We start from the raw sequence: 26,173 nt of genomic DNA on the forward strand, positions 1-26,173 counted from the left end.
CATTGGCAAAGACGGCACCCTGTGTCGGCGCACGAGGCCAACCAGGAAAGGGAGACCAGAGAAAACCGCTTGGGAGAGAGTCGTCACACCTCGGTCGTGGACAGAAAGGGTTCTTCGCGCGTTCCACGATGCGCCATGCGCCGGTCATTTTGGCGTAGCGAAGACACGCAAGCGTGTGGAGGCGTTTGTACTTTTGGAGTGGCATGCGACAGGATGTTAGAGACTACTGTGCGAAGTGTCATTCCTGTCTCGAAAGAAAAACACCCAAGGGACGAAGACCAGCTCCAATTCAGCCGTTCCCTGAGGTTTCGGCTCCCTTCGAGCGGACAGGTATGGACATAATGGGCCCATTGCCCACGACCACTTCCGGAAACAAGTACATTTTAGTATTTGTCGATCACCTTTCAAAATACGCGGAAGCGGTAGCACTCCAAGATCAGAAGGCAGACACGGTTGCAAGAGCATTTGTCGAACAGATCGTGCTCCGACATGGGACCCCCGAGGCAACTCTTGACAGATCGGGGAACGAACTTCGTGTCGCAGCTAATGAGGAGAGTTTGCGAGCTGCTTAAGATCGCTAAGAAGCAGACAACACCGTACATCCGGCTTGCAACGGCGCGGTGGAGCGACTGAACCAAACCGTGGCCGGGTTCCTGTCGCATTTTGTTTCGCGCGACCAGCGGGACTGGGACTTGTGGCTCCCGTATGCAATGTTTGCCTACAATTCCGCAGCACACGAGAGCACGGGCGAATCCGCCATTCTTTCTTCTCTACAGCCGAGACCCGGACCAGCCTAGTGAAGTGCCAGAGGGCCCCCATCGTGTCCCATACGCTTCACTGGACGACTATAAGGTTGAGCTAGATCGCGCTTGCAAGTGGCGAGGGACATCGCAAAGAGCCTTAAAGAAAGCGGCGAAGCGCAGGAAGGAGGTGCACGATCGCAGTGCTAGAGACGCGCCGTTTGATGTGGGGGACAGCGTGTACATTGAAAACTGCCAAAAGCAGATTGGGCTAGCTCGTAAGTTCCAGACGAAGTGGAGAGGACCGTGCGAGGTTGTCGAGAAGCTTTCTCCGGTAAACTTCAGAGTCCGAGACGTGAACCGGCGCTTGATAAGGATACACGCCAAATCGCCTCAAGTCGGCACCGGTTCAGTATTCACGAAATGAGGAAACGGAAAGCGCGGATTTCGATGGGGACAGAAGTGAAGCGGAGCGCGCAGATAGTTCGCAAGAAACGCCCTCTCCTGCATTTGTTCGGCAGGCGCCAGAGGTGACGGCCGGAATGCCACCGGATTTACTTCAATCATTGCTAGAAGAAGAAGAAGCGCGCGAGGTTGTCGCGCAGATAACGCCAGGAGAGGCTCCTGCCACGAGCCCTCGCGAGTCCCAAAGCAGACAAAGGGTCACAGACTTACTTAGTATGACTCATGAAGGCCGATATCCGCTGCGAAATCGGAAAGCTAAGTCGGACTAATGGCGTAAACAGAGCGGAGTTGGGAACTGGTTAGAATTGTGTAATGCCGCAGCTCATAACATTGCTATATGCGTATGTGTTAAGTTATCGGAGTTGGTAGTTAAACCTTTCTGTCATTAAGTAACACCTTCACAGGAGAGCATGCGGAGCGCATGCAGATCCTGCCCTACTTCCTTTCGTTATCTATATCTTTGTCTGCCGTGATCGTGCTAGAAGTGGGAGCTCCTTTGTAACTGTGGTAAATTTATTTCGTCCAGATTGGACTAGAAAGGAGAGGCTTGGGTGCTGAGTTTCATGTTTATCTGTAAAAGAAGATCAGTGCTGCCCCTGGAGACGCCAGTTATGTCAGCTGAGGCATATGGTGTTGTGCAGTGGTGTTGAGTGCAGCGAAAAGTGTTTTGTCGGACGCACTGTGCGAGGCGATTCATAAAGACAAGGGGAGCTGCATGGACTCAAATGTTCGGAGAACATTCTTCTGGAGGGTGAGCGAGTGTGACGTTCCTTGTGTGTGCTACGAGGGTCCGCGTTCGACGGCGCGGCGTAGACGGAGCCCCCAGTGGCGGCGAAAGCACTCAAAGGAAAACAATTCAGCTGGAAGAGAGGAGAACGGCGACAACCGGACCCCTTACATGTTTCTACTGTATATGACTGCAAGCAACTTGAGTGGGATTGCTTTCGGGCCTGCCGCCGTGGACCGCACGGAGACGACCAGAACGAAGGGGTTTAAGCACAACCGGACCCCCTTTCCATAGTGTCGGCACGAGACGAACGCCGCCGCCGCCGCCGCCGCCGCGGGGAGACGGGCGTTATCTTCCCCAATTGCCGTGGCCGTTCCAAGGGGGCCTCGTTTCAGCGGGCCTGGCCCCGTGGCAAGACGGCGGGCATCATCAATCAACCCTCCCGAGCACATCCCAGGACAAGGGACCACTTTCCCGGCCTTTTAGTGACCTCGCGTTCCGGCCTTGAGGGGCGAGTGTCATTTGATGGAGAACGGAGGCCGGTGAACCGCGGGAACCGTCAGCGGGCCAGAGCGCGCCTTACCACAGCCGACGCTATGCGCTACCTCGACGACAACCTTCTTTCCCTCGGACTCAGCACGTGAGGGGGGCGAGACCATAAGTGCGGTGGTGTGTTTGTGCGCCCAAGTGAAAACCCTAGGCCCCCCCCCCCCCCCCCACTCCGGCGTGGGCGTCCTCACCCTAGGGAGTGTGGGGATAAGAGGATATAAAAATCGACAAGGAGTACCGAAGAAGGACGCTCAGGACGACATCGTTCGCCAAGGGGGCCTTCAGCGCCGAAGCGCGACGGCGTGCAGCTTCTGCCAGCAACCGTTCGAGCTCAACTCCGGAGCCCCTCCATCGTCCCCATGAAGTCGTCGGCACGTAAGCTCGGACGCCCCAGCCTCTGATGTATAATCTTAATCATGTGTAATTATTGAATATATCTGTTTGTTTAAACTGAGCCATACGGTGTCTCTGCCTCTCCGTCCCGTGTGGACCTGCGCATTATGGGGGGTCATCACAGAAGTCTCTATATCGAGATAACGTGCTCCGATAAGTTGCTACTGCGTTACATTCAGCACTCACAGAAGGCCAAGAAATGGCCGCAGTGTTCATTTGTGGACCAGTGGAGGGTGATAACAGGTCCTCAAATGTATGCGCGCTTCCCCCTTTGTGTTCTCACCTTTAAACCTCGCCACAAAGATGCCGAAAGCCTCCGCCGTATTTCACACTGCGCAGCAGGAGGCCCGTGCCATCACTAGCCCCTTTGAACTAGAAATATTTCAGGCATGAAGATTTCGCAAAACACTCCTGTTCCGGGGGTCGTGAAGAGCTCTCGGGACAGATGATTCTTGCTGCGGTCACTTATGCACTTGACCAGCGTAACTTGCACTTCCCCTGTGAGTTCTTCTGGAATTGTTATCTATAGCGAGGATTAGCTCACTGCAGGAAGCGCTAAGCTTGGGTTCCTGGAGCGCCCAACGCTTCCGGTCTCTTTTGCACTCCCCGTTCCTCAGCGTGCAGCAATGCTCGACGAACGGGCGGCGCGCCGGCCGCTGCTGGTGGCGGCGGTCGTGGGCTGTCGGTGACCGGAGCTGGGCCCCGACCCGTTCCTCCGGCGGCCCGCCAATGCCGCTGGGAGCGCGGCGCTCGGCTGCCAGCCTGTCCCTGAGCAGCGAGGATGGCTACTCGTGCAACAGCGCGGCCCTGGTGCTGTCGCCGGGCGCCGCCAAGTGCGGCGACGACAGGGCAGCTTCGCCCGTGGTGGTGCCGACAGCCGGCTGCCTGGCGTGCAGCGGGGCGGCGCTCCGTGCCATCCAGCTGAGCGACGTGTGGGCCGCGGTGGTCAAGAGCCAGACGCTGTGCGTCTTCCTGCTGGCGTACACCTTGTCGTACGCCATGCGGCTGCTCATCACACAGGTGCGCAGCGCCTATCTCACACTCACCGAAAACGAAATGAGGCTGTCGGCACGAAGCGTCACAGATATCCTGAACGGAAAGGCCTCACTCAGACACTCCCCCCCCCCCCCCCCCCCCTACACTCACACGCACACTCTTTGTGAATACGATGGAAACTGTACAGATTAAGCAACTAACCCACTGAGATCAAGTTTAATATATAGAAAGATAAACGTATTTGATTGATAGAGGCAAAATGCGAAGTTGAAAACGCTTCATTTAGCCAGATTTATTTTGAGTCAAGGGTAGAATTGGTAGCGCAAAAAAACACAGGGACACCGAAAGACAACACCACAAAGCGCTAACTTCCAACATAAGATTTATTTTGTGAAAGACGGGTGGTTTTTATACTGACTTATCATACACTACTATCAGACCACCGCTAGCACCGCATATCAGACAAATATAGGATCTCCTTTGGCAACAGAGCAACTGAAGGACTACTTACACAATCATCATCCAACAAAGAAATCCACTCCGCTTCAATTATCTCTCTAGTTAAGCGGTTTTTGTGCATTTTCAAGACCACACATTTTTTTAGGAGTGGTACGCAATGACACACACGGCAGTGGGCTGACAAACCTTTTCCACGCATATCACTTGCATCACGCCCATGTTCCCGAAGCCTGTCATTCAGGCATCTTCCTGTTTGCCCTACATACTGTTTTCCACAGGAAAGGGGTATCTGATACACAACATTTTCAATGCAGTCAACACATTTGTTTTTATGTTTCTTAGTACAGCCAACCGTCTTTTTGGATTTTGTCAAATTTTTTGTGCACAAATAACTTAACTTTTTAGGGGCTGAAAAAACCACCCTGGCTCCCGAACGCTGCGCTATTTTTTAAAGATTATCGGAAAGCCGATGAAAGTAAGGAATAACTGCTACTTTCTCTTTCCTAAGCGTAGCCTCTTGAGTGTCTTGCGTTTTTTTCCTGCAGAAGTTCTTTAAAACGCCTTCCGCTACTGAAACCAGAACATGGGAAGGGTAACCGGCGTTTTCCAACCGCTTGCACTGCTGTGAAAAACTTTCATGCATGAGGTGCGGACAGGACTTCACTAGAGAATTAACAAAAGAAAGGTGAACAATGGAACGTTTTACGTGTTTCTAGTGTGCGGAATGAAAAGGTAATAAAGGTTTTTACCCCGAGGTTTAAACAACCAGCAAGTCCGATCATGATGTAGTATAATGTTTATGTCAAGGAATTTGATTACTCCCTTTTCAGGTAGTTCAAACGTTAGTTCTAGAGGACGGAAATGGTTACGGACCGAAGTGAGGACATTACGAACATCATCCTTGAAGGAACCGTCATTTCTGTTAAGTACAATAAGAAAATCATCCACATATCTAAAAATCTTGATGACATTGGTATCTTTTACTATATCCGCTAAAGACCCGTCCAACTGAGCTAAAAACAAGTCGCTAAGGATGGGTGCTATGCAAGAACCTATGCAAATGCCTTCTTTTTGAAGATGTGGTGTTTCGTCCCACACTATGAATGTAGACTTAAGATAAAATTTTAAAAGTTCTAGAAAACCATTTACCGAGATGCCAGAAGCATTTTGAAAGGCAATAGGTCCGTACTGATCAATACAATCTTCAACACACGATTACAAAGCTTCATGCGGAATGGAATAATAAAGATCCTTTATGTCAACCGAAAGAACAGAAAGGCCGTGTTCCTCATGTGACTTGAAAAAATCTAAAACCTGCTCAGAATTTCGGACAAGGAATGGATCTTGAATGGATAACATTTTCAGATTTTCTTGTAACAGAAGGACAACAGATTTTTGCCATGTACCATTCTCTGATACAATAACTCTAAAAGGAACATCAGTTTTATGGGTCTTTGCATTGAAGAAAACCTGAAGGAAGTCTTTTTTACAATCAGTAATTCCTTTAAGAACCGCGCCAAGGCTCAACCTAGCACACATTTTCTTCGCTTCGGCTTTTATCTTTGAAGTTTTTACATTTGGATAGCAATTAAAGGCGGAGGACACAGCTTCACATGCTTTCTTATGAAAGAGCCCAGAAGGAAATACAGCAAATCCTCCTTCTTTGTCTGCAGGAAGGAGGCACAATGAATGATGTTCCAGGTAAGACTTAGCTCGATTTACGGGAAGTCTTGAAGGCTGTAACTTACATCGCCGTAAGGTGTCGACGCCTGCAGGAACACATCGGTCTGCCTCATGCTCGGGGATGATACGAGAAATCTGGTGAACGAACGTGAGCCGCTCCGCTGAAGACGATTTTGGCTCCAGCGCAAACTTAGGTCCCAACGACAGAACAGATTTCATTGTGCCTCCTTCCTGCAGACAAAGAAGGAGGATTTGCTGTATTTCCTTCTGGGCTCTTTCATAAGAAAGCATGTGAAGCTGTGTCCTCCGCCTTTAATTGCTATCCAAATGTAAAAATTTCAAAGATAAAAGCCGAAGCGAAGAAAATGTGTACTAGGATGAGCCTTGGCGCGGTTCTTAAAGGAATTACTGATTGTAAAAAAGACTTCCTTCAGTTTTCTTCAATGCAAAGACCCATAAAACTGATGTTCCTTTTAGAGTTATTGTATCAGAGAATGGTACATGGCAAAAATCTGTTGTCCTTCTGTTACAAGAAAATCTGAAAATGTTATCCATTCAAGATCCATTCCTTGTCCGAAATTCTGAGCAGGGTTTAGATTTTTTTCAAGTCACATGAGGAACACGGCCTTTCTGTTTTTTCGGTTGACATAAAGGATCTTTATTATTCCATTCCGCATGAAGCTTGTTATCGTGTGTTGAAGATTGTATTGATCAGTACGGACCTATTGCCTTTCGAATGCTTCTGGCATCTCGGTAAATGGTTTTCTAGAACTTTTAAAATTTTATCTTAAGTCTACATTCATAGTGTGGGACGAAAAACCACATCTTCAAAAAGAAGGCACTTGCATAGGTTCTTGCATAGCACCCATCCTTAGCGACTTGTTTTTTAGCTCAGTTGGACAGGTCTTTTGCGGATATAGTAAAATATACCAATGTCATCAAGATTTTTTAGATATGTGGATGATTTTCTTATTGTACTTAACAGAAATGACGTTCCTTCAAGGATGATGTTCGTAATGTCCTCACTTCGGTCCGTAACCATTTCCGTCCTGTAGAAACTAACGTTTGAACTACCTGAAAAGGGAGTAATCAAATTCCTTGACATCAACATTATACTACATCATGATCGGACTTGCTGGTTGTTTAAACCTTGAGGTGAAAAACCTTTATTACCTTTTCATTCAGCACACTTGAAACTCGTAAAACGTTCCACAGTTCACCTTTATTTTGTTAATTCTCTAGTGAAGTCCTGTCCGCACCTCATGCATCAAGTTTTCACAGCAGTGGCAAGCGGTTGGAAAACGCCGGTTACCCTTCCCATTGGCGAAAATAACGAAGCGCCGACCCAAAAGGTGTAGTCAAGATGAAGGACGTTTCGACTTCCACACGGAACTCTTGTTCACTGAAGGAAAAATTACGCACACAAAGCTTAAGTACGTTGTGCTAATCGTCGCAGGCATCTAGCGTACGAGGGCGGTAGATTGCCGATGTTACGGTTGAGCGTCTGAAATTTTTCCTTCAGTGAACAAGACTTCCGTGTGGAAGTCGACACGTCCTTCCATCTTGACAACACCTTTTGGTCGGCGCTTCGTTATTTTCGCCAATGTATTCACCCGACCAGACGAGATTTCGTCGAACCTTAGATTTCACCCTTCCCATGTTCTGGTTTCAGTAGCGGAAGGCGTTTTAAAGAACTTCTGCCGGAAAAAAACGCAAGACACTCAAGAGGCTACGCTTAGGAAAGAGAAAGTAGGAGTTATTCCTTACTTTCATCGGCTTTCCCATAATCTTAAAAAAAATAGCGCAGCGTTCGGGAGCCAGGGTGGTTTTTTCAGCCCCTAAAAAGTTAAGTTATTGTGCACAAAAAATTTGACAAAATCCAAAAAGACGGTTGGCTGTACTAAGAAACATAAAAACAAATGTGTTGACTGCATTGAAAATGTTGTGTATCAGATACCCCTTTTCCTGTGGAAAACAGTATGTAGGGCAAAACAGGCAGATGCCTGAATGACAGGCTTCGGGAACATGGGCGTGATGTGAGTGATATGCGTGGAAAAGGTTTGTCAGCCCACTGCGTGTGTGTCATTGCGTACCACTCCTAAAAAAAATGTGTGGTCTTGAAAATGCACAAAAACCGCTTAACTAGAGAGATAATTGAAGCGGAGTGGATTTCTTTGTTGGATGATGATTGTGTAAGTAGTCCTTCAGTTGCTCTGTTGCCAAAGGAGATCTTATATTTGTCTGATATGCGGTGCTAGCGGTGGTCTGATAGTAGTGCATGATAAGTTAGTATAAAAACCACCCGTCTTTCACGAAATAAATCTTATGTTGGAAGTTAGCGCTTTGTGGTGTTTTCTTTCTGTGTCCCTGTGTTTTTTTGCGCTACCAATCTACCCTTGAAAATGTACCAACATGCCCAAGTTTCTACCCTTCTGTATTTTGAGTCGACGCTTCGGGACAGAGCCTGTCCCTTTCTCAAGAGTGCGGTTACAGCGAACTTCTTCCTCTTCTTAAGGAGTTGGCACTGGCACACATGTACGACACATGAACAAAAGAAACAAACGGAGGCTGGAAAGGAGATGGGGACAAAGGAAAGAATACTAGGAAAGAGAGAGATGAAGGGAAAAAGGGGAACAAATAAAAGCGAAAAACGCGCAGTCCCCCGCCGCCCATCCCGCTGCCGCGGGGAGCCGACCCGGGACGAGAAAAAAAAGAAAGAAAAACGAGGAGCGGGAGGGGATAATGGCCACCCCTCAAAGCAACAGAGCGCGGCGAGTAAGGTGCACAGAAAACAGACGGTGGCGGGATCGCCCATTACCCTCTGAAAAGCTTTCAGGCCTGCGCGTCACGTGACGCGACGTCAACGACGTCACTGCGCGCCGGCTGAGGGCCGCGAGCGATTGCCGCGCGCTCGCCTCGCGGGAACTGATGCCACAGACAGGCTCGTCCACCGCCACGTCCGGCGCGATTTATCAGGGCAAAGACAAATAATTAAGATTACGGACAGAAATATACATATTTATTTATCACAGCAGACTCTGTCTGTATGCATATTTACAGATATTTACGACTACACATCGTTCGCGGCCAAAATACATGACAGACAGAAAACGATATTGCGCTGCAATGTAGACGGATGTTGTCTTTTATACTGCCTGCTATATAATCGTAAACAACTGACAGCCGAAACAAGTTGTTGCACCGATAAGAGATACACACAGTTACAATACCAATTTGTATATTAAAGTAGGCCCTGCGGCACGGTACGAGTTTCAGAGGAATGAGAGGAAGCAGAACATAGCACATTGCAATGCCAAGACGTAGAAAATGCAAACCACACTCGCATCTTAACTGTAGGTTATAAGAAAATATTATTTCATCCATTTTTCAGAGTAGGTGGCCGCCCTTCAGTGGCATAAAACTTTGTAGAGTCGAAGACATGCAAAGAAACCACAGTACTTTAAACACGCTGGTGACTAAACAGTGGACTAGGTTATAATAAATAAGTGACACAAAGGACCACTTATTTCACTGCTGCAGGTACAGGAATGCACAAGGAATCCACTGCACAAACTGCATTGCACAATAATATAGACACTAATACAATAATACATAATAGACACTGCAACAATAGTACAATAATAGACACTGCACAAGAAGAGCACATACAGACAAAAGGTGTGAGAAATAAGTCATTGACCTACCACAGCAGGTAGTGTCTGAGGTTCAGCTCAGTAAAAAAACAAAAACATTGCACTTAAATGCCAAAATACTTTAAAATTACAGATTAAAAACAAAGAACTGTCATTTAAACTCTGGGCTAGAAGTCATGCAAACAAAAGAAGGCTCATTGCACTACAACAGGCAGAAGTTCGCCAAAGAAATCACACGAGGAAACTGCAATAAAATGCTTGCAGTGGCAACATAAAGTAATTAAATGTGCGGTGTACAAGTTATGGAAAATTACTTTTCAAGAAATATTTGGACTTTTGTTTCTTGCCTTCTGTTCTTTTGTAATATGAAGTTGATCATTCCTTTGTTTGCATAAGTTGTTAAGCATGATGTTTGCTGCACAGTTTGCAACAAGTGTGACAAGGAGCTCGTAGGCATGCCCATTTTCATATGCATCTATGTCCTCAAGCCTCAGTAGAGAGTTGGAGCGTCAGTTGCCGAACGACATTCCTTTGGTTGGGCTCATGGAGAAATTGTGTGCAGGCACTTTGTGTCACGAACTTTCTAACTCTTTCTAACTACAACCTCCGTGTACATGACTATTGTAACCACAAGGGCAGAGGAAAACTTGAGTCCGCCTCGGTCCAGTTGGGCGATTAAGAAATGGGTGTCTTCTTCCATTTCCGTCTCACTTCCGGTAACAACCAACTGTCCTCGGCAACTTTCACACTTTACAACTTTCATTGTAGCATGCGCACAATACCCGCCAACATGACTGGCATTCGTTCTGTGATGACCCCCATAATGCGCAGGTCCACACGGGACGGAGAGGCAAAGAGACACCGTATGGCCCAGTTTAAACAAACAGGTATATTCAATAATTGCACATGATTAAGATTATACATCAGAGGCTGGGGTGTCAGAGCTTACGTGCCGACGACTTCCTGGGGCGATGGAGTGGCTCCGGAGTTGGGCTCGAGCGGTTGCTGGCAGAAGCTGCACGCCGTCGGGCTTCGGGCGCTGAAGGCCCTCTTCGCGAACGATGTCGTCCTGAGCGTGTATGCAGTAGAATTTCAATAGTCGTCCGTTTCTTCGAGGATGGTTTACAAACCCTTCCTCTAGTGTCGTTCGGCTTGGAAGATGAACAGGAGGCGAGCTTGTAGATGATGACAGCAGAGCATAATTTTACAAACATACATATACAGAGAGTTAAACTGGAAAAAGCAGAACTGAATTTACAAAAGAACAAACTTTGCACTACTTTACTCATCGACCGGGCAGGTTAGTGCCTAAGTAGCATCACATTACATGCTAAGCATGGAGCCCCAGCTCAGACTGGACTGCATCCGTTTACATGCGCTTTTAAGCACTTGATTAACAAAGGACTAAGGGCGGTCATTTTCAGTGGCCCGCCCAAAGCATCAATTCTCCAATCCAAAATAACATGCGAGATGGGGACCACTCCTTGGGTTGGGCTTAGCCTCGAACCCAGAGTCTTGTTAACAACACAACTAAATAAACAACAAAAACGCCACCACTCTCTCTCAAGTGAGAGTATACACAGGCTCTCTCTTCGGAGCTAATCCTTGCCTCAGGCATGCATACCGCCTCCCACCATCGGTCCCGCGTCGCTCGTCAACAACAGAGGAGGTGGCGAAAGGGCCCACGATGCTGCCGCGCTACCGACGGCGGGACACAGCTAATAAGCATGAATGGGTTCGTCTGTTGCTCCGGGAACCAGACTAACGGTCGCCCCTGTCTTCCCACATTCTTGGCGGTCTTGCCTGTCCGCCATGACAGGTGTCCGTCACGGCCCTTCTGGGAATGCGCTTTTGTTCACGAGGCACGGCGGGAAGCTGTGGGTGCCTTCCCGGCGATAGCCCACGTCGTAAGGGGAAGGAGGGGGGGCTAGGGCTTTCACTTGGGCGCACAAACATACCACCCCACTTCTGGTCTCGCCCCCTTCACGTGTTGAGTCAGAGGGAAAGAATGTTGTCTTCGCGGTAGCGCATAGCGTCGGCTGTGGTACGGCGCGCTCTGGATCGCTGACAGTTCCCTTGTCCATGGAATGTGCCCGGGAGGGCCGCACCTGGAACGGCCAACGCAAATTGGGGAGGATAAAGCCTGTTCCCCCGCGGCGGCGGCGGCGGGTCCGGTTGGGTCCGGTTGGCTTAAACCACTTCGTTCTGGTTGTCACTCTCAATGAGCATGGCTGGGGTAATTGATGATGCCTGTCATCTGGGTCTCCGTCTACGCCCGCGCCGTCGAACGTGGATCCTCGTAGCACACACAAAGGAATGTACCTCGTAGCACACAAGGAATGTCACAGTTCTCTGACCAATAACTGGCATTCGTTCTCTGAGTGCATCAAAGTCAGCGTCTACAACTTGAACACTAAAGGAGGTTCCTACATCTCTGACACTGTCTCTTCAATGTTTCTGAAGTCAACAGTGTTCATCTTTGGCAGGGCATTTTGAAGGCGAATCCTGCCCTCTGTCTCACAAAGCAGTGAACAGATATGTGGTACTGCCCACCAGCCATTTGCCGGTACTGTCCAAAACGACTCTCGAGATGATCCGTTTGAACTTTCCCTAGTAGGACGTACTTAAAACGATGTTCACTTATGCAGTACTTTGCCAATGCCAGTAAGGATTTATCAGATAGCCTTAGGGCACTCAAATGTGTCCTGGGTAAGGACCGTAGTGTCATGCCCATAAAATTCCCAGACATCAAGCCAGGTAATGAAACCATTCAGAAAAGCTACTTTTCGGTCATCTGTACTGCAAGACATGGGTTCTTCATAAACATTACGATGATGGAAGCCTTTATTTGGCGTTTTTACGTTGACAATACTTCACCAGCGAAGAATGATCTTGATTAAATCTGCTGTTGCCTGCAGCATGTTGAAAATCAGCTTCACCACTGCGAGCTGCCAGGCTGTGGCTACGTGCGGATTAAAAACCTGCAGTACCAGCTTCACATTTTGCCGTTCCAAGTTGCTCGGATTAAGTGCCTTGGATGTCAAGCCATACCCAGACTTTATCAGTAGAGATGACTCCTCTTTATGTAAATCTCCCAAGTTCTTAAATAAGGCAGTCATTTTGCATTCAGGACGAACATCATTGTTTGAAAGCTTAAAGCGTGGGTAGAAAAAGCAAGTCCCCCCCATTTTTCTGATTCAGCCAATTGTTTCTGATACACGTCAAAAGATTTACAGCATCTACCACATAAAATAATGGCCGATCTGGATCTGCCGGATATGGATAAACATGACGAAGCATTGGCTTTGGCAGAAACATCTTCATTACCTTTCTGTTTAGAGAGTTATTGCCACAAACAACGGCTATGACGCTGTACCCATTCTCTTCTAAGCGTATGATCACCTTCTTCAATATGGCATGAAGGTGGTCGCCCTGTATGGTTTTTACCGGAAGAATGTGTGGTACCTCCTTGGATGAGCTCAGCAGACTTTGTATCATAAACACGTGTACAGATGTGGCTGCCTCGCTGGAATTCACTGCAGCACCACATATGCTGCCCTCCTTATAATCAAAACAAGGCTTGATATGAATTTCGTCCCCGCCGCGGTGGCTCAGTGGTTAGGGCGCTCGACTACGGATCAGGAGTTCCCGGGTTCGAACCCGACCGCGGCGGCTGCGTTTTTATGGAGGAAAACGCTAAGGCGCCCGTGTGCTGTGCGATGTCAGTGCACGTTTAAAGATCCCCAGGTGGTCGAAATTATTCCGGAGCCCTCCACTACGGCACCTCTCTCTTCCTTTCTACTTTCACTCCCTCCTTTACCCTTCCCTTACGGCGCGGTTCAGGTGTCCAACGATATATGAGACAGATACTACGCCATTTCCTTTCCCCCCAAAACCAATTATTATTATTATTATATGAATTTCGTCAAGCATCAACGTCACTGTCTTTTCATGTGGCTGCAGATGTGCAAATCTCTGGAAACATACTGAAGAAAAGTTGCATCACAAGAATCAATTTCTGGAACATTTGTACAGATGAGCACACTTTCCTAATAGTGTTCGGATCGGGCAAGGCTGGCGTACTTGTTTTTCTCAAATACTTGTTGGCATGCGGCGGTATTGTGTGGAGAATGCATTGCAAACACCATTACCTGCGTGCTGTACTGAATACGCTCTGCAGAGAGCAGTGTTAGCTGTTCCTTTAAAAATTTCACAGCCCCCTTTCTTGTTTTCATTAATGCTTGCTTCCAATTTGGCTAGAAGGGAATTTACTGCAAGCGACAGGTGGCGAGAACTACAACGCTCGCCAGACTCGTCAGACATCATGCACAGGTTGTTCAAAATTTGCAACAAGGAGCTTACTTTGCAAACCGAGTCTGGTACGACAGCGCTACCAAGATTCTTGATCGCGGATCCTTGGTAGCAGGCTGAGACCTGGAGGTTTCGAACACTGTCAATGACACCTTCCACCAAGGTTCACGATCGTTGGTGATGTTCAAAACATCGTACACTTTCTTTATGAATCACCGTCCACTGCACTGACACTGAGGCCACTTGCAGGCGCGCCTTTAGATCTTCGAGTGACGAAATTGGTCTGTCTCCTGCTCCGCTTCATATGACGCCAATGATCCTTTGACCGCACGGGCGAGTTAGGAAGCTTTTAGTCGGCTCCTCTTAGCATCAGGTGCTTCTCTCTTGCTGTTGTCTGGTGCTGAAAGGTACGAAGGGCAGTTGGGAAATAGGGTAGGCACCGATCCACGGTGCAACCGCGGTACTGGCAATCGAACTGTAAGAACATTTCTGTCTTGGATCCGTGTACGATGTCGTCGTCTCAATGCATGAAGCGTCGAAATGATCGGCGCAAAACCTGCACAAACGTACAAACGTTTCGTAAACATATCAGAATCCACTTATTAAAATAGCCTAATGCTAGTCCCTTTGTCTATAAGCGTGTTTGCAGCAAAGAAATGTGGCCACAATCAATCTATCTGGGCTTCGGAAGTATCACAATAAACGTGCTGATTAAGTAAAGCAACCAGGAGCACATAACAGTACCATAAACATTACTTACCTTAGTCTACGAAGTGGGCACTAAGTCCTTCCTTGGAATGGCGCGTAACCACTTCTTGAAAGTGTCGTCTTTTGGGAACGAAAACACTTGTATCTTCCTGCCCGTATCGTAACTGCCGGTGCACCCCGGCACACAACACTTGTTCGGCATTTTAGTATCCAATGCACATCGCACACGGAAACAAAATTTCCGCAAAACAACGACGAGAGACGACAAACGCGACCACGCCGCTGCAACCAACCGGCCCGTGCGGCGCAGGGAGCGTGAAAGAAAGAACAGCAGGGACTAAAATCATGTCGCTGGCGATGCGGCTTCTGCAAGTGGCAGCCTGCCGGATGTGACGTCAAAATTTTGGCGCAAGCCTGAAAGCTGTTCAGGGGTAATGGATTGCCCAACAGACACAAATTAGAGACGCGTGCGCTCGCGTGCCCCGCCATAAAGAGTAAACAAATAAACAATAAAATGCAGACAGGCCGGAGACTTCCGTCATCTGGAACCTCCCTCGGCAGCCAGAGCCAAGGCCGAATCAGCGGCGCCGTGAGCTTAACTAGACACACGTGCACTGTGCATGAAAACACCCAGACACACAATGGTAAAACATCCGAGCTCGGGCCAATGTCGTGTGGGGCTAAATGACAATGGCGGGAGCATTTAAGCGAGTAATGTGTACAGAAACAGACGGTGGCGGAATTTTCCAACATATAAAAATTAGAGATGCGTGCACTCGCGCACCCCAGCCAGAATGAGTAAACAAATAAACAGAATAAAATGCTGACAGGATAGGACACTTCCGTCAACTGGAACCATTTCGGCAGCCAGAGTCAATGCAGAATCAGCGGCGCCGTGAGCTTAACTAGATATACGTGCACTGTGCCCGAAAACACCCAGACACACACACACACACACACACACACACACACACACACACACACACACACACACACACACACACACACACACACACACACACACACACACACACACACACACACACACACACACACACACACACACACACACCCACACACACACACACACACACACACACACACACACACACACACACACACACACACCACACACACACACACACACACACACACACACACACACACACACACACACACACACACACACACACACACACACACACACACACACACACACACACACACACAACACACACACACACACACACACACACACACACACACACACACACACACACACACACACACACACACACACACACACACCACACACACACACACACACAACACACACACACACACACACACACACACACACACACACACACACACACACACACAACACACACACACACACACACACACACACACACACACACACACACACACACAACACACACACACACACACACACACACACACACACACACACACACACACACACACACACACACAACACACACACACACACACACACACACACACACACACACACACACACACACACACACACACACACACACACACACACACACACACACACACACACACACAAAAAGTGGCAAAACATCCGAATTCGGGTAAGGTGTCGTGTGGGAGGTAAATGTGAATGGCGGGAGCACTTAGGCAAGGGTTCTTCTATTGCATTCCGCTCGGCAAGGTAATCGAACTAGGAAGATAGGAATGGGATGGGGTGGGGATGAAGAAATTTGTGCGAGCTTGAAAAAGATGTCGCTGGCAAGAAAACGGCCAAGGTATGTCAAGCTGGCTCTCGTAATGTCAGCAACGGCCCTGCAAGGAGCGGATGGAGGACAATACACCTGGACTTTCGTTAATGCCGTGACGAATTGTTCCAAATTTGTAAATAAAGTACGACTCGCGTTGCTCTCTTTCCCGGGTGTTGCGGAACCCACCCTGTAGGACTGTTAACTTAATTGCATCAAATGGGTGGTTTCTCTCATTAATGTGTTTTGACAAGGGAGGGTTGGGTAGGGATAAGATATGCGCGCGGTGGTTATTAAAGCGAATTCGTAGAGGGTTGACGGTCTCTCCAATGTACTGAATACTGCACACACTGCATTCTAGGAGGTATATTACGTTGCAGGAATCACAATCAAAGTTGCCATTAATTTTCCATTTGAAGCCTGAAGCTGTTCTTAATGCACAGCTTGATATTTGTATGTGTTTGCAGACCTCCTGGCATCTACTTTTTTCCACAGGGCCGGCACCCCAAAACCGGCTGGTTATTTGTTATTCAGTGTACTAGAATATTTTGAATGTTTTTGGTCGTCTGTAGACCGCGTGAGGGGGAGCAGCGAAAATTTTGGTGAGGCGCTCGCTTTGTTCGAGAATGTTGCAATGTTTCCTGAGGATTTTGTTTACGTTAGGCGGGTTACTGGTGAAGGTAAGTACGTGATTTTCCCGGTGATCTGTTTCTTCGCTGTAGCGACGTCCCTCCAGTATTTGCTCTCGGTTGAGTTTATATGCCTTTTCAATGGCATCGTCGACAATGGCGGAGGGGTATCGTTGCTTAATGAGGACTTCTCGCATGCGTTTGGAATTTTTTTACGAAGTCCTCGTCTTGGGAACATATTCTTTTAAATCGATGTGCCTGAGAGTATGGGATGCTTGTTTTAGAGTGACGAGGATGGCAGCTTTGGAAGTGTAGGTATTGTTGGCATCTGTCGGTTTTCTATACACACCGGTGGTAAGTGAGCCTTCGTTTACCGAAATCTCAACATCTCGAAAGTTAATTGTGGAGTTGGAGTACGTGTAAGTGAAATATATGTTGGGGTGGACGAGGTTGAAGTTTTCAATAAAACGTATGAGTTCTTGCTGTGTGTCAGTCCATGTTAAAAAGATGTCATCCAAGTAGCGCTTGCATAGGGTGGGCTTAATGGGGCAATCTATCAGAAATTTGGATTAAATACTATGCATGAAGATATTGGCGTAGGTTGGTGCCATCCTTGTACCCATGGCTGTGCCGTTAATTTGGAAATAGTGTTCATTGTTAAATTCGAAGTTGTTATATTCGAGTACCATTTTCGCCAGTATTTCTAAATCACGTGGGGTAGGTTATTCCTCCTTTCTGTTTTGTTCATACGCTTCGATCAGAGATTTGATGCCATCGAGATGAGGAATGTTTGTGTAGAAAGAGACTACATCTAGTGTAGCCAGGAAGGCTCCTTCCGAGAGTTTGAGACATGCTATTGCGCGAAGGAAATGGTTTGTGTCACGTATGTAGGACGCGTGTGTTGTTGGAATATGCCTAATTAGTGTGTCAACGTAAATGGAAATGGGTTCTGTAATCGTGCCGATGCCGGATACTATAGGGCGGGCAGGATTATTCTTTTTGTGGATTTTCGGTAACATGTAGAATCGGCCTGGCGACGGGTGTGGTGCGGTGAGGGCTTTGGATAGCCGTTGGGATATGTCCCCATTCTTCGCAAGTTGATCCAGAGTCTCCGCTACAAAATGTTGGTATTGCGGAGTTGGATCTGTTTCAAGACGTTGATAGAAACCAATGTTAGAGAGTTGTCTCAAGCCTTCTTCAATGTATTTTTTGCTGTCCATGACAAAATACTTCGAAGAAGGCTTGAGACAACTCTCTAACATTGGTTTCTATCAACGTCTTGAAGCAGACCCAACTCCGCAATACCAACATTTTGTAGCGGAGACTCTGGATAAACTTGCGAAGAATGGGGACATATCTTCCCCAAGAATGGGGAAAGGACGGGCGCCCGTCTACTTAGTCCGTCCTCTCACTAGGTACCTCTTGGGCGGCCTGTAATTCTCACGCTGTTTTTGATGGCACAGCAAGAACCACCTCGGCCGAAGTGAGTTTAAATTAAAACTTTTTTGGATTTAAATAAAACGCTCTGCTATAAACTGCACGAGGAGTGAGAACGTCTGCGACACCACATCGACGTGCGAGCGTTTAGAAACTTAATTTTATTTACACAGGCCATTCGTATTCTTATGCTCATGATGTATTGCTGTCGCGATGCTCTTTGTTACGCGCAAACAAAATGCAGGTCGCAGTTCTCGTCGCTGAGCTTTGTCTTTCTTTTCTGCACGGCCAGAAAGGAGAAAATCGGTGGAAGCACGGCAAACTGAGACGGGCTCAGTTCACGACAAAATGCTCTTCAAGCTGCTCATTCGGCTTCCTTGCGCAGGACCTGCTGCTCACCAAGACGTGCCTGTACCAGCTGGGCCTCGAGCCGGAGCTGTGCGCCAACTTCAGCAACATCTCGGACACCAAGAACGCCATCGAGCGAGTGGCCAACAACTACTCTCTCTTCATCCTGCTCGTGCAGCTGACGCCCGCTGCTCTGCTCTCCATCTTCTTGGGTCCCTGGTGCGACAGGTGAGTGCGTCAGCGCTGAAGTTGTGAACTGGTTGCTGAGGAAAGGAAATGACGCAGTGACTATCTCACATATGACACCTGAACCACGCCACGGAAGAGAGGAAGGTAGAGGTGAAAGAAAAAACAGAGGAAGAGGTGCTGTAGTGGAGGGCCCCGGAATAACTTCCGACTACCTGGGGATCAATACTTCGCACTGATATCACACAACACACGGTCGCCTTTTGCGTTCGGATTGCCACCTGCAAGGTGGCAAGTGGCGCCTTGGCAGGTGCCCAGAGCCACCTGCCAGGAACACGAAGAGCCAGCTGCGGCCCGCCACGGTTGGCAGGTGGCTTAGTGGGGAGAGAGAAATCCCCCTTTCCACCTGTATGGTATGCGTCCTCGTTCATGGCAGCTCACATCAAGGTTATAATGCTATCGCTCTGTCACAGCTAACGGCTTTTAGGTGCGCTCCCCCCCCCCCCCCCCCCCCCAATAGCATATGGCCGCCCACTTCAAGCTTATGTGCACCAAGTCCGCCGGAGTCACATCACCTCCATACTCATAACCCGTACAATTGCGTGTCTACATCATCATCATCACCATCATCAGCCTGACTACGCCGACACTTCAGGGCAAGGCCTCTCCCATGTCTCTCCAATTAAACTTGTTCTTTGCCGGCTGCGGCCGCCGCATCCTCACAAACTTCTTAATCTCACCCACCCACCTAACTTTCTGCCGCCCCCTGCTACGCTTGGATTCTCTTGGAATCCATTCCGTTACCCTTAATTACCGTCGCGTATCTTACCTTACCTTACCTTACCTTACCATCGCTTCTCTTACCTTACCATAAAAGAAATCATTTGTCGGAAATCAACGCAGAGCCCTCGGCGATAAAGGGTCTAGACGCTCAGAGTGTATCGTCAACAAAGCTTGAGCCACCGTCTTTGGAAAGCGGGTTTTTTGCTCGGAGCGACATTACCGAAACTATTTCTTGCACGTACTTCGCACGTAGTGATTCTTAGCTTTACAACTGGCTTGCCCAGTTCATGGCGTTGCACTATGATTAAATGTGCTGTCGTAGGCTCCAAAATATGTCAGCTTGGCAAGAAATGGAAATAATGTATCGGGAAACAAATTCAGAAAAGATGCGGCCCTGACCAATGCGCGTTATATTTCGTGATGAACCGAACCCTTACCAGAAGGCGGTCGACGATGCTAACTGTTGTAGCCGGTTTGGCTCGCCGAGGCACAAGTGCGCTACCATGCACTGCGCAGCATTGCGCTGCACTGCACAGCAGAGTTGCATCAATAAGTTCCTGCCGCGCTAGAGCGTCACGCCGACACAGGGCGGCAACTCGGTTGAGAGCCCAGTTCCCAGAAGAGGGAGAGTGAGCGGAGATCGTTGCCCCGTCCAGGCCCCTGCCAAGCGGCCTTCCCTGTCTGGACTGCGGCGCGTCAGCTGGGGAAAAAGGGCCCGCTCTTTTTTACCGCTTCATTGGGAAACGTCATCCCATAGCTTTTCCTTCGAGGACGTTGACGCCAGCTGTGCGTTATTACTAACAACTAGGAAAAGAAGCCCTGGCTTTGATTTTTGGGTAACCAAATTCCGAGATTACTTGTGCCTTCCTTTTCGTTACTGACCACAATCCCCTGACCCGTTTTTTTCATCCAGCCAAGGCCGTTCAGAAAATGGCCGCGGAGCTGGTCTTATCGGCATACAAGTATAATTTGAAGTATCGAAAGGGGCAGCAGAATGTCAATGCTCATGCCTTGAGCCGCTTGCCTTTACCGGAGCAAGATAACAGTGGCGTTCGGGCATCGATGGAGTATGTGCTCCACACTAGGGCACTGCATGCCTTTGTTTTGTCTGCTAATCAGTTAGCGGATAGGACGAGTGTCGATAGGATTCTCCGGGAAACAACGAAGTGGACTCGGCAAGGTTGGCATCGGCAGTTGCGCGGTCAGCGGCGTTTCCTGCCATTTTTTTATCGCAGACACAAGCTTAGTTTGAGTAACAGGCCGTCATGCTATAGGGTCACCACGTCATTTTGCCAGAAGGCAGGCGACACCGAAGAGTTCTGCGTGCTAAATTTTCTCGTACCCAGGCTTAGACCAGGACATTGGAAACCTTACGAGGCGTCCGCAGTGTATGCTGCTGCCTCCGGCGCAGAATACTTCGAGTTTGCCAGCACCCAACCGCCGCTGGTCTCGCCTGCAGCATTTCGTGGGACCACTTGGAGGCCACATGATAATGTGAAGACGCAATGAATTGAGCGGGTGCCTCTGAAACCTTCGACAGCTGATGCAACTGCTGAAGTCCTTCGTGGGACATTCACGCGCTTCGGCTTGCCCCGTGTCAGACAGTGGGCCGCAGTTTTCGAGAGTTTTCGATTGCAGTCACAGCATTTTTTTGTTTGCAGCCGAACCAAATGCGTCATCTGACGACAGCCCCTTATTATGCCCCGTATTATTGTTTGCCTGAGCGTGTTGCGCGCCCTTTCAAAGGAGGGCTTAAGAAAAGCATGGTGGCACACTGCAGAGCCGCGTCAGTATGTTCCTGCTGCGGTACAGGGTCGTAGCGACACAGGACGGCAAGTCGCCTGCTGAGAGACTTGTCGGTTTCAAACCTCAAACTCTGTTGTCAGCACACTTCCCAGAGGAGGGCGGCCAGGCAGCCTTTCTCGTAGAGAATTCCCCTCTGGTCTCGCCAGTGTGATTGATTCGGCAGTTGGTGGCTACTTCAGGCAGCCGGTTGGTCATGGTGAACTCGTCCGCGGCGCTGCAGCGTCGACACGTCGACCAGATTCTGCCACGGCAGGTCGAGCCTGATCGAGAGTTCAGGCCGCCAGTGCGTGGGCCTCCGGGGACTTTGCTGAGCAATTCCAATGAGACCACGACTTTTTTTGGCGATGACAGGGCGGTGTAAGCCTGTCTCTCCCTGGCCAGTCTTGTGACGACAACGGAGACCAGGACTTTGTTAGGCTAACAAATTTGAGATTAGATTATCTAACTTAATTGAGATTAAACACTAAAAAACTAAGCTAGTGCGCTTTAGAAATCCACACAAAGTGGTCCCGAACATTGGATCTCTTCCTTTTGCGCAGTTCCAGATCTGTCTCATGTTCTTTCTACCCCAGTATTTATGCTCCTTCTGTAAAAGATTTATCCTGGAATACACACATGACTTTCCTGAGAAAGTAGCTTAGAGGTGTCGCATGCTTGTATACAATGGAGGCTTACTCGTTATTTGTCATCAGACGTTTAATAGCCCAGCCTTTATGATATTCTCTGCTTAGGTATGGTGTGCGTTGTTCCTTGAACTGCTCTGCTATGTGGAAAAAGAGAATAAACTGTATTCTTAAGAATTTCTCTTAAGTATTATATACTAATCACCCTAAAATTCGCATAGTATTTTTCTTTCCTCCGGTCTGCCTTCCTTTGACACCTTGTTCAAATTAATTATTTTACTCCCTTATTGGCACGTAGTACTGACGGCAGTCCGGCGTGCGGGAACAGAGCGAAAACGGTTTCCAAACGAAGCTCTTTATTTGGGCTGACTTGCGCCCACAAAGAACTGGACGACCCGGCGGCGGCGTAGCGACAAACGTGCTTCGAGGTCGACGAACAGAATGGCTGCTGTTCTCGGCCGTGCTGAATTTGAAGCTGATAGCGAACATTCGAGATACGGCGTCGAAAGTTACAACATTCAGAAAAAATCTAGAATCGGCTCCGCCTGGGTGCGATCAATTGAGATAAATCTGGTCGCGTCTTGCATCGATAACGAAATGATAAAGCAGCATGCCCGCAACTTAGAAGAGTGAACACACGCAATACAAAAATTCGCGACAATATTTCTGAACATGTGATTTTCAATTTGGAAATGTTAAATCAATACCAGTGCGATGAATTTCTCGATATGTTGTTCCTATGAGTGCGAAGTCACTAGTGAATGCGTAAGGACGTACTCTGTTCCAATATGTTTAATGAGTTCCCAGATTATGTTCTCGCAGTCAGTTACGTGATGCTACTGTTAAGCTTGAAGTATTGTGAGTCGGTGTGGTAGAGGTTCAAAAAAACTAAGTGTGACAGTATGAAAGGTTCCTGCAGCTTCCGGGCGGCACCCTACGAGCCCAACTGTGGCTTCGGCGTGTCCGTATCTTGCATCATATTCCTGGACTGAATAAAGTATTAATATTATTGTTCAACAAAAGAGGCCCGCCTCCGGTAGTGGCCCTACCCCTGCGCTGTACTCGTACGAGGAAGCCCCCAGACCGCCTGATATTTGAGGGGGACGAGTGCTCGGTGCCACCCTGGCTCGCTGAGGCATGAACGCGCTACCTCGTCTTTTAATCTGAGTTCAAATAAGGCCGGAGCGTGACCCAGTAAACATTTCTTTGTGCCACCAGGGCTTATTCTCCTTCGACTTCACTAACTGGTGGGCCTCCTGGTGAAGGGCCGGTCACTGCGAATACCGTTCACGCAAGGTGGCGTGTTTGTCTCACGGGGCTGCGCACTGGCGTGCAGTTAAAAATTCCTCCTCAAGTACGGACAATCAGTCACTGAGTGCTCAGGGGACTGAAAGTTCTGAAGCTTTAAACGAACAGCAAGGAAACTGTGCGAGAAGAAGCGCAAGGAAGACGCTGCATGATAGATGTATGTAGCCGACGGACCCGACATTCCAGCTCTCAAGTTACGCCGACCGCGGACAGAGTGAATGATCACAGACGACTTAGTTGTGTACCATGGATGACGGTGCCTTGAATACGCATTTTCTGCGAGCTTTGCAGCGGCCTGCTTATCGAAACAAACGGGAGAATGGTCCGAATGCGAATCGTGAAACAATACACTACGTATCCCGGCCGATACCTAGAGATAGAATCAACGACGCGGCGGCGGGTATATGAACGGTAAAGAAGACTGAATGGCTTAGCGCCGCGACGGGCGAAGACCTACTTCATGCGTATGCTGGGCGCCGGAACTCAATGGCGTGTGCAGGTGGCCAGCGCGCGACCGAAGGCCAGAAGGGCACCGAGCAATAATAGCAGGCTGCCCGTTTGTTTTTGTTTTTTTTTGTGGGGGGGGGGTGGCATTAACTCTTGCATTTGAATGTTTCTTGCCCGTCCGAGATTTCAAGATGGCGGCCGGAAATCTCAGGTCAGCAAAATGTGACCTCCATCAAGTGCCCGCGTGCGCGCATTGGTCGGGCCGGCACGGCGGCCGGTTTAACCCCCTCATTAACCCTACGCTGGCGTTCCGCTATGTACGTTAGCGGTTGCGAGACTGGTGCGACTTGTGGTCGCCATTGGTGATAAAATTGTGGCCCACCCGTTTGGCACAGAGGGCTCCAGAGCAATGTCAAACGAACCGGCACTATTCAACGTACAAGGTTGTTATAGTCGAGTTGAAGCCCGGCATGTGTGAGGGATTCCTACCGACGACCTTTGACCCTCGAAACCGTATTGGGCGGGGGGAGGGGGGGCACCCTCGGATCGCCATGGCGAGCGAACCAGTGGTCGCAGAGGGATGCGGGTGATGCCAAACGAATCGTCGTTTCGTGATGTGTACGTTGGTATCCGAATTTGTCGAAAGCATAGGTGAAAACAACTTAGCTAACGGTCTTCATTTGATGTCGCATTCACGAATCATTTCTAAATTTTCTTCGTCGTGTTTCGATTCCGTTGTTCGCCCGTCAACTGGTAGAACTTGTAGGCCTGTAGTTGGTTCACTGCAGATGCGAAGAACTGTGCGAAGGAGTCGCGGATGGCGAAGAGGCAACGACGCACACAAACGCAGGCTACCATCTTTGCTACGTGAAGGAGTACAGGGCGCATACATGGGCGATACTCAGCATGTGAACAAAAAAACGCTGGCACGTGAACAGGTGCCGCAGGCTAAATTATGTACACCTTGTATTCCTTCAGGTAGTAAAGTTGATAATCAGCGTTTGGTGTGCGTCATTGCCTCTTCGCCGCCCGTGTCTCGTTGGCGCAGTTCCGTTTTCGCGTAAACTGCTCATTGTGCCTTGTGTTCAGGAGTGATCTGCTTCGGTTCTGACGGGTCAGCCAAGGGCTGAACTGTGCAGCCAGCGCGGTCTGGTAAGCTCCGGCTGACGACCATAGGGGACACAAAGTGCCAAGGCTCAGAAGAAGTTGAAAGCTGTCATGACATGATTGCGTTGAAGAAAACCTAGGGTTGTTTATTTTGCTAATAAATTATATTCGGCAATTGTCAAGATATAATTCGTTGGCTGCTGGCGTCACACGATGTCGTGAAAGAAAAAGGACGGATTTTGTTTCTGAGGGATTAATTCCCTCAATTTATTGTAGCGATAGCTAGCTACATTACGGTTGCTTTCCGAGCCTTCGGCGTGGCGGCGCGCGCCACCCTGTGGCTGCGCCGCCACGCCGTCACGTGGTTGGTCACGTGATGCGGAGCAGCTACAGGCGGCGTAGCGCCGTGGCTGTTCACGTGGTTCGCCACGTGGATTGTCACGGGACCAAGTTCCACTCGGCCAGCTCTAGCTATCGCGTCACTCCAGGTTTAACCAGAGCTAAACCACCGCCAATTTTTTTAATTCTACCAAGGTGTCATTAACTGTGCATAACAGTGACTGCATATAGCTGGCCTGGAAGAGTAGAGTAGTACCATCAGCTTAGATAACTTAGTCAGGTTTATTGCGAACAGAAATGACGCCACGAATGCACAAAATGAATAGCGGACCGCGGCGGTTGAATTTCGATGGAGGTGAAACTCTAGAGGCCCGTGTGCTGTGCGATGTCTGTGCACGTTAAAGAACCCCAGGTGGTCGAAATTTTCGGAGTCCTTGACTACGTCGTCCCTCATAACCTGATTTTGCTTTGGGTTTAATAAACCCTCATAAACCAAACCGAATAGCGGCCCACGAACGCTTCCCTGTACACCCAGCAATTCTGGACAATATTTTTTGAGCGGGAAACCATTTATGGACGCAATATGTTCATATAGTGTAAGATTTCACTATAACAATCAATATACCCGCAGATCGCCCGACCTCAGTGTTGTATTTTTTTTTCTATTCACGTTTCGGCTATCGTTAAAAGCGTTCCCCACTGGTTCTGTA

At 48.7% G+C, this 26,173-nt stretch overlaps 1 protein-coding gene and 1 non-coding gene across 3 annotated transcripts in view; both read left to right on the plus strand.

The window, feature by feature from the left end:
• The window catches only part of LOC144110219 (proton-coupled folate transporter-like), a 129,963-nt gene that overhangs the window by 14,824 nt on the left and 88,966 nt on the right, over positions 1 to 26,173 (plus strand). For both annotated transcript variants that reach the window (XM_077643057.1, XM_077643058.1), the window contains exons 2-3: positions 3,492 to 3,894; positions 18,902 to 19,092. In XM_077643057.1, coding sequence (XP_077499183.1) covers positions 3,604 to 3,894; positions 18,902 to 19,092 — 482 coding nt within the window. In that variant the 5' untranslated portion in view covers positions 3,492 to 3,603. The remainder of the gene's footprint in view (positions 1 to 3,491; positions 3,895 to 18,901; positions 19,093 to 26,173) is intronic.
• Positions 13,266 to 13,337, plus strand: TRNAR-ACG (transfer RNA arginine (anticodon ACG)). The gene has a single exon. It is a non-coding gene; the product is annotated as a tRNA-Arg (tRNA).

This window comes from Amblyomma americanum, chromosome 11, assembly GCF_052857255.1.
Source record: "Amblyomma americanum isolate KBUSLIRL-KWMA chromosome 11, ASM5285725v1, whole genome shotgun sequence".
In the NCBI taxonomy this organism is placed as follows: Eukaryota; Metazoa; Arthropoda; class Arachnida; order Ixodida; family Ixodidae; genus Amblyomma; species Amblyomma americanum.